At 46.3% G+C, this 12,119-nt stretch overlaps 1 protein-coding gene across 7 annotated transcripts in view; it reads left to right on the forward strand.

The window, feature by feature from the left end:
- ATP8A2 (ATPase phospholipid transporting 8A2) overlaps positions 1-12,119 on the forward strand; it is a 683,532-nt gene that overhangs the window by 193,962 nt on the left and 477,451 nt on the right. For all 7 annotated transcript variants that reach the window (XM_083169883.1, XM_083169890.1, XM_083169886.1 and 4 more), the window contains exons 3-6: positions 260-359; positions 2,723-2,821; positions 6,516-6,561; positions 8,379-8,419. In XM_083169883.1, the coding sequence (XP_083026009.1) occupies positions 260-359; positions 2,723-2,821; positions 6,516-6,561; positions 8,379-8,419 (286 nt within the window). The remainder of the gene's footprint in view (positions 1-259; positions 360-2,722; positions 2,822-6,515; positions 6,562-8,378; positions 8,420-12,119) is intronic.

A 12,119-nucleotide genomic window follows, 5' to 3' on the forward strand; every position in this document is an offset into this window, starting at 1 on the left:
TTGATTTTTTCATTGTCCCAGCAGGTGTAACTGTATTATGAATAAATGTTTATTATGCTAATTGTCTTCTAGCGCTTCTCTTTTTTTTCTTTTGATTGTTGTTATACGTACAGAGTATTCTCTGATTGACAGCAGCTGGATAAATCAGTGTTTTATCTTATTTCTATCGGCGCCAGTTTTTTTCTGTTTTTTGCAATGACTGTATACGTTGTGTCTGAGTAATAGACAAGAAAACTAAGCATGGTTTTGTGTTTTGCAGCACAGCCAAGTACAGTGTCATAACCTTCCTACCTCGCTTCCTCTACGAGCAGATCAGGAGAGCTGCCAACGCTTTCTTCCTCTTCATTGCCTTATTACAGGTACAGTACAATCCTTCATCCCCCTTACAAATGAGTTAGTGCTGGGAAATATGAATTCCTACTGTCTGTCCAGCGCATAATCATTATGTACTATTTATTTATTAAGTGGCCCATATAAATTTCATAGCTCCTATCACTAGTGCCAACAATGTTTCAACAAATGAAATAAATATTCTATAATAAATAGATGCCCCATTCGAGGCTTCAGCAAAATAGTGCTCTGCTCTCCATAGTGAGTTGCAGTCCCACAGTCCAAACATGTCCAGTGACCATAGAGGTGCTCAGCCCATTTTACTAGGGGGTACACCATGGAATGGGCGTGTCTATCACCACCTGCTGGGAGTGTCTATCATCGCCTACTGCGCAGGCATCAATGCAAACTAAGTAAGGAGTCTTACATGTTTGGGTACAAAGTGTCACACACAGGGAAAGGGGTAAGAGGGGATCAGACAACAGGGAAATTGGATTAGATGGGGTCACAGACACAGAGGAAGGGGGTAGCGGGGGACAAGGTGTCAAACACAGGTGAAGGGGGAAAAGGGGGATCAAACACCAGGGATGAGGCGGGTAGAGGGAGTCACACACACACAGAGATAGTAGTTTACAGAAGGTCACACATACAATAGAAGGGGGTCACACACATAGAGGGTTTGGTGGGTACAGTGATCCCTGGGCACTCACCAATCCTTGGGAGCAGCTGCGAAGGAGAGGCCAGTGGCAGGAGGAATTCAGGCTGTACAGAGCGCACCCTGAGAGGCTCCGGCTCTGTACTACAGCACTGCCTGGCATACAAGTGAGCCCTGTGCAGCAACAGGCCTGCTTCCTCCAAGGTGCGGCTGCAGGGGGAGGGAGGTGCTGCTTCCAAGTTCCCTGACCTCTAGAGTCTGTCTCCTCCAAGGTGGCGGCCATCTTTGGAGTGGCCGCCGCGGACAGACACTGCAGCACTGACTCCCCGCCGCTGCCGGCACCGCACCCTGTGGAGAGAGAGCTGGTCATACAGTCAAAGTGGTTAGCTGCCCTGCTAGTGCAGTACTAAAAAACTCACATTACAAAGTTGAGGTTGAAGACTGGTATGCATAAGTGGCGTCACTGACAGGCATTTTCTATTTGGAGGAGGAGTGCACAGAAGCAGAGAGAGCACAGGCGGGATGGAAGGTGTGATGATGTATGTGTGGCATGACAGCATTGCGTCATGCCACACGCACCCAGCGCTTAGGAGCTCAGCTGGGCGGAGCATCGGACTGTCTGGGGGAAATTTACTAAGATACCATAATATGGCCGATCCCCGGTACCAATGGATACGACCACATCAGCATACCCTCCAACACGACCCATTCCATTAGGTACAAAATGCTCTGTTTTTGGACTTCCTTACCAGTGACATGTACAGAGGTCGGACTGCACCACTGTCCAATATTCAAAAAGGGGAGCCACACCTAATGCCACTGCAAGCATCACTGTGCTGGACTCACTGGCAGTTAATGTGTCCCCCCTATTTGAATATTGGACTCTGCTGGAGTCCAACCTCTGTAACTGCCACTGACAGGGAAGTCCAGGAACAGAGCATTTTGTACCTAATGGAATGGGTCATGTTGGAGGGTATGCATCAGCTGTATTCAGGCAAAAATTTGAATCGTGATTAGGGCAAATTTACTAATCTTCCGTATTCACCAGATTCGTATTTTCCGATGTCGTATTTAACTGCTGCCAAATACGTACTATGTGGCCTAATTGCGCGGATCAGTCAGATCCATGCAATGCTGCCCTGTGCAAATTATTATTATTTTTTTTTAAAACAGCACATAACTGATCATGTGCATGCGGAGGGCAAAACCGTAGTGTCGGGGACTGAAGCAATCAGAATCTGCCCCTGGAAGTGGTCATTGCTGACATCAAAGACCCACCAGAAAAATGTCTTAGAACATCTGAGTTTGGGCAAACATAACTGAAAAACGCCATGTTTTCTCCCTTTAAATGCTGGCTTCCTGTCAATCAAAATGCGATTGCATTGAAGCAGAATATTTAGCAATTTGCGGCTGCACATGCGCAATGTAAATCCTGCGCACGTGCAGTCATTCGATAATCGACCAGATTTTGTTTTCTCGAATTGGCGATTCTTGCTGAATTAGGCCCTGTATGCGGGAGCCCAGGTTAATGGATAATCCATCTACAAGGCAGCACCCCTATTCGTGATTACAGCACCTGTCCAATGATTTGACAGCACTCCAGTTCATGCCGCTGTGCCAGTGCCGGTACTCCTGTCAGTGAGAGTATCACCATATTTAGGAATAAAAGTAATTCTGTCATTACTCAGAAGTGATCATTCTCAAGTGACAAGCTATATCCTGTGCATTTCTTTCTAGCAAATCCCTGATGTCTCTCCTACAGGAAGATACACCACTTTGGTGCCCTTAATCTTCATCCTCACAGTGGCTGGTATCAAGGAAATCATAGAAGATTATGTAAGTGATGTCTCGTCTGCACTCTGTATTTGCAATTAGCTCGTACTTGCCTACCTGACCCTCTCCATGAGGGAGAAAATGCTCTGTTCCTGGACATCCCCCAGCACCTGTGGTGAAACACCTTTCTTATCAATTACCCAGCTCCCCACAGGTGATGGCAATCATACATTACCAGGGAAGTCCAGGACAGAGCATTTTCCCTCCGAAGGAGAGGGTCAAGTAGACAAGTATGAAATAACTTCCTTCTATCCCATGATCGCTGCCTTCATCCCAATTGGTTGGCCATTCAATAAGAATCATTGGGTATTTCTGTCCATCATTTAAATATCAGTATGAAAGCCAATTGCTGATAGGTCGGTGTACGTTGTCACTGTTGTGCTTTGTTAATAAGTAATGCTCCCATTGTATTCCCTATTATCTGACATTTGGCCCCCAGAACTGGGTTTGCACGTTTGATTTGGCTCTTGAGGCAATAATTGCGTTTAAATGAGACGCCAATTATCACCCGGGCACCTGGGAATGTTATTGTTTGTGAGGAATTAGTGGCATTTATGAGAAGAGTACGTTTGTACCACAGCTGCAGGTACATAATCTGTTAATTAAATTTCTCATTTGCCAGAAGGGTTTGCGATCCGCGCTCATTTGTGTCTCAATGGGAAGAAGCGCTTATATGACCCTGTGTGTGTGTATGGGCGACTCGCTGACCAAACTTCATGATGGCTGCAGGAATCATTAGAAGAGGGGTACATTGAAGCTTATCATTGTAGGAGATCTGTTTATTCTAATAGAAATAGCTTCTATGAAACAACTGAAACTGTTTAGGAGATATGTAAATGAGTCCGCTTGTCACCATAAGATCATGTAGAACAGGGGTGTCAAACTCAAATTCATCGGGGCCGCATCAGCAGTTTGGTCACCCTCAAAGGGCCGGTTGTATCTGTAGGTCCCCCTGTATAATTATAATGCCATGACACCACAGGCTGCTCCCCCTGTATAATATAAAATGAATGCCATGACACCACAGGCTGCTCCCCCTGTATAATAATAATGCCATGACACCACAGACTGCTCCCCCTGTATTATATAATAAAAGTAATGCCATGACACATAAATGATTATACAGGAGGAGCAGCCTGTGGTGTCATGGCATTATTATTATTATACACGGGGACACCTCAGGAAACAGCAGATATATATATATTTTTTATTGTGAGTGCGATCCTCATCCTCACTTACTGTTTCTCCGTCTGTCCTGCAGCTGCTGTGGCTTCCAGCTTTTCTTCACTGCTTGCTGCGGCCACACTGTCCCCGACTCCCGGTCCAGCTTCCCTGCCTGCTCCTACTTCTCTACAGACGCATGGGCGGGCGGCGTCATCGTCATGACGTCCCCACCCAGTGTCTGTCACAACCGGGCATCAGAGGGAACAGGCGGCCGGGCCCTCCTCCACGTAGCCGTGGAGGCCGGCGGCCATGTTTCTGTAGCCGCATACATATGTGCCTACAGGAACATGGCCGCCGACAGTGGAGGAACAGGTAAGGCGGACGTGGACGCGGCCCGCAGCACTCCTGTTTTAGACACACTGCCCCTGCGTGCTATCTCCTCGCGCGGGCCACATGACGAGGTCTGGCGGGCCGGATTTGGCCCGCGGGCCTTGTGTTTGACACCCGTGATGTAGAAGTTACTGTACTTAGACACATTAGAGGGCAGCGCATAAAATGCATTCAGCTAATTTATCCTAATGAGGACAGCAGTTTTGGATGTTCGAAGCGGCCGATTCAAACTTTGTACGGGTCTGAATCGCCCTCTTAGAACATCCAACACTGCTGTCCTCATTCGGATAAATTAGAGAACCCTATTATCCATAATTTAACAGGTGTAAATTGGATTCTGAAGCAGGACTGCTGAATGCATTTTGGGGGTTATTTTAATCCGCTCGGTCCTCCCCGGGGTTCCCATGAAAACGCTGGGTGTTCCCATGGAAATTAGGCAGTGACGCGGCTGCCGGGGGCAGGCAGCTGACCTCACCAGAAGTCAGCTACCCGCCCTGTTCCTGTACAGGGAACATGCAAAGCTAAGGCATCTGAGAGGGCCTTCGTTTTGCGTGTACGTTCCAAATCATTTGATATTCAAAACATCAAATCGAAGCTGTGCGGGGAATGCGGTGACCGGGGGGGGGGGGGGGGGCATTGGCAGTATGTGCGGCGGGTGGCATTTAAACCACCTGCATTTAAACCACCTGCAGTGCTGCGAAATTCGCAGTGCTGCGTGTGGACTAGAATAACCCCCTTTATGTTCTGCCCTGTACAGACCACCTGTGCGAACGTCTTCAGTGAATATCACATTCGCCAAGGTGTTCGCACGGACAGAGGAGGGGGGCGGCATCAGGGGATGCAGGCGTGGCGTCACATGACATCAGCGCCCACCCCCCATTGGCGATCAGCGGGTAAGATAAAAGTCAGTTCAGACTGACTTATCTGCGAACGCCAGAAAAATCATTTGATGGTGAGCAACTATCGAATGATTTTTCGTCCAGACGGCCGCATGCGGGGAGATGTGTTTGAATACACATCCCATCACGTGTTACTGAGGCATTCGTCGGGCGGTTTTTACCCGCTCGCGAGGCAGCGAATATATGCTGCCTAGCGAGCGGGTCTGAATCAGGCCCTAACTCCTCATATGGGAAACACCAAGGTCTGTATGTAATAGGCTGCAGTTTGCAGAAATCGGTGCGATTCTGGTTAGATGGTCATTAGATTTAAAGCTGCAGTTAGTTTAAAAGGAAAAAGCAGGCGGCTGTTTGTCCGAAAGCATTACCAATAATACACCCCATACCTGCATACATAAAATGTAGCGGTAGGCAACGATTTGAAATTTTAATTGTGATTTAATCGCATTAAATATTTGCAATTAACTGTGATTAATCTCATTGTTAGGCACATAAGTGCCGGTTACCTACAATCTCGTTGCCAGTGGTTCCATGCTCGTTGCCAGGGGGATTACATGCTTGTTGCCAAGGGGGACTGTATGCTCGTTGACATAGGGGGTTCCATGGTCATTCCCAGGGGTTCTATGCTTGTTGCCTGGGGTGGGGGAAGGTGGGAATGCATGCTTGCTGCCATAGGGTTAAATGCTCATTGCCAGGGGGAGTACATGCTCGCTGCCATAGGGGTTAAATGCTCATTGCACAGGCGGGAATACATGCTGGCTGCCATAGGGGTTAATTGCTCATTGCACAGGGGGGGGGGGGGAGGATCAATTGCAGGGGTGAGGGACTCAGAGCTGCTCGACCCGCCACCGCGTGCCCCCATCCCCCTGTTAATGGCGATAATTATTTTATTATTATTAATCCGTCAACGTGCCCAGCACTAATATAATGTAATGTTCCTTTTGCCATATTTCTTGCCACTTTATTGGCTCTGAAGTGTGAATCACCATGGAAATTGGCCCTTGTGTACTTAATTTGGGTATAATCAATTCATTTTGTATTGGCCCCTGCCAAGTTCTCATCAGAAATATGGGTTTGGCAGATACACAAACCAAATACAAAGCCTTCCGTTGGGAATAGACAAAACCATATAAAAGTGATTTGATTGGACTTTGATCTTTTACCATTTTATAATGCTTGTATACACTATGATTTATTTAAAGTATAACTCTTATTGCTCTGATTACTGCTCTTTGTTTCCACCACAGAAAAGACACAAGGCAGACAATACTGTTAATAAAAAGAAAACAATAGGTGAGTTATTCGATGGGTCCTACTGGTTAAAGCAAAATAACTGAAACATTGCAAGCACTTTATGGCAGTGGGTCCAAAATGTGTTTATGAATCACGGTGTCCTAGAGTATTAGCATTGTGTGCACGGCACCCCGAAGCTAAAGTCTTAGTGAGACATATAGAAGAAACTAATCAATTAAATTAATTGTCCTGTCCTGTCATCCTTAGATTATTTTTTTTTGGCCATGGATAGGGTTGCACTTCTCCTTGTCCACGTCTTATATAAGAAAACGCTAAAATTGCTCCCCCCTGCTATGCAGGGAATTTAAGTGTTTTGTCTGATGATGGCCACTAGATGGCGCCTGACAGAGCAATTCAAATGTCGGGCACTGATGTTACTGTTATTTTGTTCTGTCATTTTGATGTTTTTAACCAGTGCCATCAGCACTGGTTTTGACCATCACATTGACCATATATAATTTGATTTGGTCCTCGATGACCAACCCATGGCACACCTTCATCAGTCTTCAAATTATATCTATTCTATACTATATCCCTGCTCCCAGTTTTGTTACAGTGCCTGCCAGCTCTGGCTGTATCGTCTGCAACTGTTGCTTTATCTTGTACCACCTGAGGTTACCCGGTGTGTTAGCTCAGTATTATGTACATTAATAGACATAGGCAATACCATGGGATGATAAGCCATTACTACCTGGAGTAGAAGACCTGGTGGCATCTCCAGTACCGGTAAGCAAGAATGGTATGGAGTCTCTATATTGACATTGACCATGGCGACTGATCAAGAATTGAACATTTGAAATGTCAACATAGTGACTTCATTATAAAATATCCATGTACAGTATCATGCACACTGCCTGCCCAAAATGTAGTGTAATCATTTGCTGCAGTGGTTAGTGACTAAATGGCAGGGATTTGCTGTGGCTAGGACCAGCAGCTAGTCAAATGCAGTGCTCCATGGGAGGAGAGGGGGGCGGATGTTGTGGAGTGGAGCAGGTACTAAGTACCAGGGCCCGGGCTTGGGCTTGTTGGAGGGGCCTTGGTCCGTGCTCCCTGTTCATCTCCTCTTCTTACATGTGATCCAGCCAGTAGCTGCAGACTTTCTCACTGCTGTGTGGTTGTCGGGCTGCAGTGGGAGCGCGGAGGCTGCTGTCACAGAGGGCCTGATTCTGGTTCACTCGCAAAAGGAAATTCTCTCTCTAATGGATAAAACCATGTGCAATGCAGGTGGGGCAGATGGAACAAGCGCAGAAATAGTTAGATTTGGGTGGGGTTTGTACTCCGAACTGATGACTATATTGCAGTGTAAAAATAAAGCAGCCAGTATTTACTCTGCAGAGAAACAAAACAACCAAATCTGCCCCCCCCCCTGCAGTGCACATGGTTGTGTCCATTAGAGAAAGAATTTCCTTTTTGCAAGTGAACCAGAATCAGGCCCAGAGTGCAGTAGTCTCCTCTACTTGCAAGGAAGGGGTCGGTTAGGGATCCCACTGATTATATTCCTTCCACCCCACACACACACACTCCTGAATCTGCGGGAACTGAGTTGATTTGTTTTTTAAAAGGTGTGTGGCCAAACCACCATGATTAGGCCACGCCCCTGACCTAAACCGCGGTCCGCCCAGGCTGTCTACAGTCCTGATCAGATCTTAACTCCTGGTATGATTACAAAGATGCGGTCAAAGCTAAATGCGCTCCTCAGGACATAATGACAGAATCTGAACAATGACTTTTGGGATGTGTAGAATTATTCACCTGGAATTTGTACGCCAGATGCTATGTACTATTCTATATTTATCTTGTGTTTCTTTTTCCTGCAGTCTTGAGAGGAGCAGCATGGCAGAATATGATATGGAAAGAGGTACATACAATAGTTTCGCTGTGGTCACTAGATAGGAACAAATAATTAAGGGTTAATGTCGACAATGTTTATCTAACCACATTTGTTTCACCTTCGACTGTTTATCTAGTACATGTCAACAGTAAATATGTAGACAGCCAAAATGTTGGCAGTGACATCATTGTAACATGGACATACAGTATTGTACACATTTCGTATATAGACAGTTTGAAATATCAACAAGGGCAAAATGTTCTCAAAGGGAATAGGGTCATTAGATCGATCCTATTAAGGTTGACATGTATTGAGTAGACCACTGAAGGTTGACAGGCCATAGGTCGACACCTGAAATAGGTTGACATGGGTAAGGTCGACGGGGTCTGAAGGTTGATACAAGCATTAGGTTGACAATGAGAAGGTTGACAGTGCAAAGGAGTTTTTCATGTTTTTTTTTTTTTTAGCCGACATATGCCGACAGGCAGTATTTCATGCCTTACCATCCACTACGGCGTGGTGGGAGAATAAAATAGTGTGCCGAGCATAGCTAGCCACTATGCCCGAAGCATGGCAAGTGAAGCGAGGGACGCGGTGCTACGATTCAGTGTCCATGTCGACATTTGGGGAAAAAACGTGAGAACTGCATATCAAACTTTTGACTATTGACCCATTGTTGTCCTAATACTTGCATCAAATTTACCCATGTTGACCTATTTCAGGTGTCGACCTAAGGCCTGTCGACATGTTCACAATGTACTTTTACCTCTCTCTTACTACTGGTTTCTACCCCATACTCTACAGCGGCACCTAGCCCGGCCACCCTGATGCTTGTTTCAGTGTCTTGTCTGTTGATGCAGCAATGTCTATATACCATGTATTAGTCCTACATTGTCTTGTACTCATTGCTGTTTTCTTGTTTTGATCACTTTGTTAGGCGCTGCAGAACCCTTGTGGTGCCGAATAAATAATGATAATAATAATATTCAGTCATAATGTCCACATTCAGAATGTAGACATGTAAAATACAGGCAAGTCAAAATGTTGGCATTCATAATATAGTTAACTGCAAATACAGTAGTTAAACCTGCAGTCAAGATATAGTTATGGGTAAGATGTGGACATTCATATTTTAGGCAAGTTTATATGTTTGCAATGTTTTGAGCAGTTCAGAATATAGACATCATGTAGATATGTCTTTACAGTATCGTAATATGGTCGCTGTGTCGACATTTATAATCTAATCATGGCTAAATATTGGATGTTGACCTTTTAAACATTAAAATGTAGACTTTTCAAAATGTTGATACAGTATGCATCATATAGACATGTCTAAGGGCAGTATTCAATGCTCCTGATTCCCCGTTTTTTTTCGGCGAATCGGGCTGTTTTCACTCCTTGCGGTGAATCAGATCGATTCACCCTATTCAATGTTCACTGTTCGCCGAAAGCGAACAGTGAATGCCAGCCAGTTCTCCGTTTCATGCTCGCTGCAATTGGCTGGTGTATTTCAATGGGGATTCGCCAAGAGTGTATTCAACGCTAGGATGGAGAACTGCTTTCACCATGATTTTCGCCATGATTCACTGTTTTGGATTCGACATCTTTTTAAGGTGAACTGGAATGTATTCTTTTAAAATAAAGGGTAGTTTTTTGTGTGTTTGTCAAAAAATCAGTAATTTTATTATGTGAAGGGGCCTGCTATTTGGATTCATGTGCAATATATTTTTTTGGTACTTGTTTCCTAGCACGGCGCCACAGATTTTGATTGTGAACATCGCGTCGGAAAAAATTGTGTCGATCGCATCGCATGCCAACCAAATCGCATGCGAAGCGATCAACGCGATTTTGCATGAATTTTAATGTGAAATGACCCAAAACACCCCATTGTAATAGAAACCCCCCCTGATGTTTGAAATGGCCCCCAATTTTAACGCCACCCCGCTATAGACGCCAACCTGTAGCGTGGCGAGCGCAGCGAGCCCGCGAGGGGCGGCGGTACGCGTCCTCCGACCTTTTCATACCCCTACTATCCACGTCGGCGTGGAGTTGAGAATAGAAAGTGTGGCGAGCACAGCGAGCCACCGAGCCCGAAGCGTGGCGAGCGGACGTGAATACCTTCACAGGTATCACGGGCCATCGCGGGCTTCACAGGTATCCGTGTCTCCTCGCGGGGCTCGCTGCGCTCACCACGCTTCGGGCTCGGTGGCTCGCTGCGCTCGCCACACTTTCTATTCTCAACTCCACGCCGACGTGGATAGTAGGGGTATGAAAAGGTCGTAGGACGCGTACCGCCGCCCCGCGTGGGCTCGCTGCGCTCGCCACGCTTCGGGTTGGCGCCAATAGCGGGGTGGCCTTTAAAATTGGGGGGGGGGCATTAACCATGCTTTTTACACATATTCAATGTTAAATGGCCCATATTGGCCCATTTAACATTGTCACCTATGTGAAATAGGGTTGATCGCATCGCGGGCCCGCGACGGATGTGATCAACCTGATTTTCACTTTAACATTGTTCCCTATGGGGAAATCGCGTTGATCGCGTCGGTCGCATCAACGCGATTTTCAGTTACCGCCAATTGAGCCAGTTAAAGACAGAAAATCGGGTCCATCGCATGCCTTAAGTACCTTAACTTAAGGCATGCGATGTACCACGACGGGCGCCGTGCTAGGAAACAAGTACCTTTTTTTTTTTACACATTACGTCAGCAGGGGGCGGGGAGCCATTCATTACATATTCACTGCACACTGGTCTCGCTCTTTACATATGCATGGAGCAGGACCAGCGCAGAGCTCCCTCCACTGCATCCCCCTGCCAGCTCTCCCGGAGGGCAGCTTCTGCTGCCTGTGTCCCCGGGAGCCCTCCTTCTCCCCACACATTCCAGGGCAGGCAGGGAAGCTTCCATCTCCCTGCCTTGATGGATTGACTCTAGGTCGACAGTCATAAGGTCGGCCAGTATTGGTCGACAGTCAAAAGGTCGTGAGGGTCAAAAGGTCAACAGGATCAAAAGGTTGACAGCCAAAAGCGAGGGGATGCGGTACACTTAGACGGTGTTCATGTCGATCTATGTCAACATTCACACCCAAAACCCATGAAAAATGCATGTTCCATGTCGACCTATCGACCATGTCAACATTTTACTATCGATCCTTTGACCCTCACGACCATTTCACTGTCAACCTTTTGACCATGTCGACCATTAGACCCTGTTGACCTTTTCACTGTCGACCTTTTCACTGTGAACCTTTGGATCCTGTCGACATTTTGACCCTGTCAACATTTTCACTGTCGACCATTAGTGGTTGCCCATATGACTGTAGACCTAGACATTGTAGATCTAAAATACCATGACCTTATATTGCATGTAGTGGCTGCTGGCTACTGTGAATAAGGTGCAACTGCCTAGGCTGTGCCACTGGGCATTTGCAGATGCTTCATTTATATTGAATATAGTGGCCGCTAGCAAGGCTGTGGTTTCTGGGCAACTAGAGCCCTACCCTCTGCATATGCCCATGGGGCATTAGTGGAAATTAGAATGTTTGGTGATATGATGGTGTCAGGGTTTGTACATTTGTAATGATGTTCCAATCTGGCAAAGCCTAGCTGCTTAGTTTTAGAAAGCATTAAACGCACAACTGCGGACATGCATAATGGTGTGTGTTAGATACACAACTGCTGGCTGGTGCCACACAGTTAGCCTACCCCTGTGTTTGAAAAAAGGCAGTA

The sequence above is a fragment of the Crinia signifera genome, chromosome 2 (genome assembly GCF_055691185.1).
Source record: "Crinia signifera chromosome 2, ASM5569118v1, whole genome shotgun sequence".
NCBI classification, from domain to species: domain Eukaryota; kingdom Metazoa; phylum Chordata; class Amphibia; order Anura; family Myobatrachidae; genus Crinia; species Crinia signifera.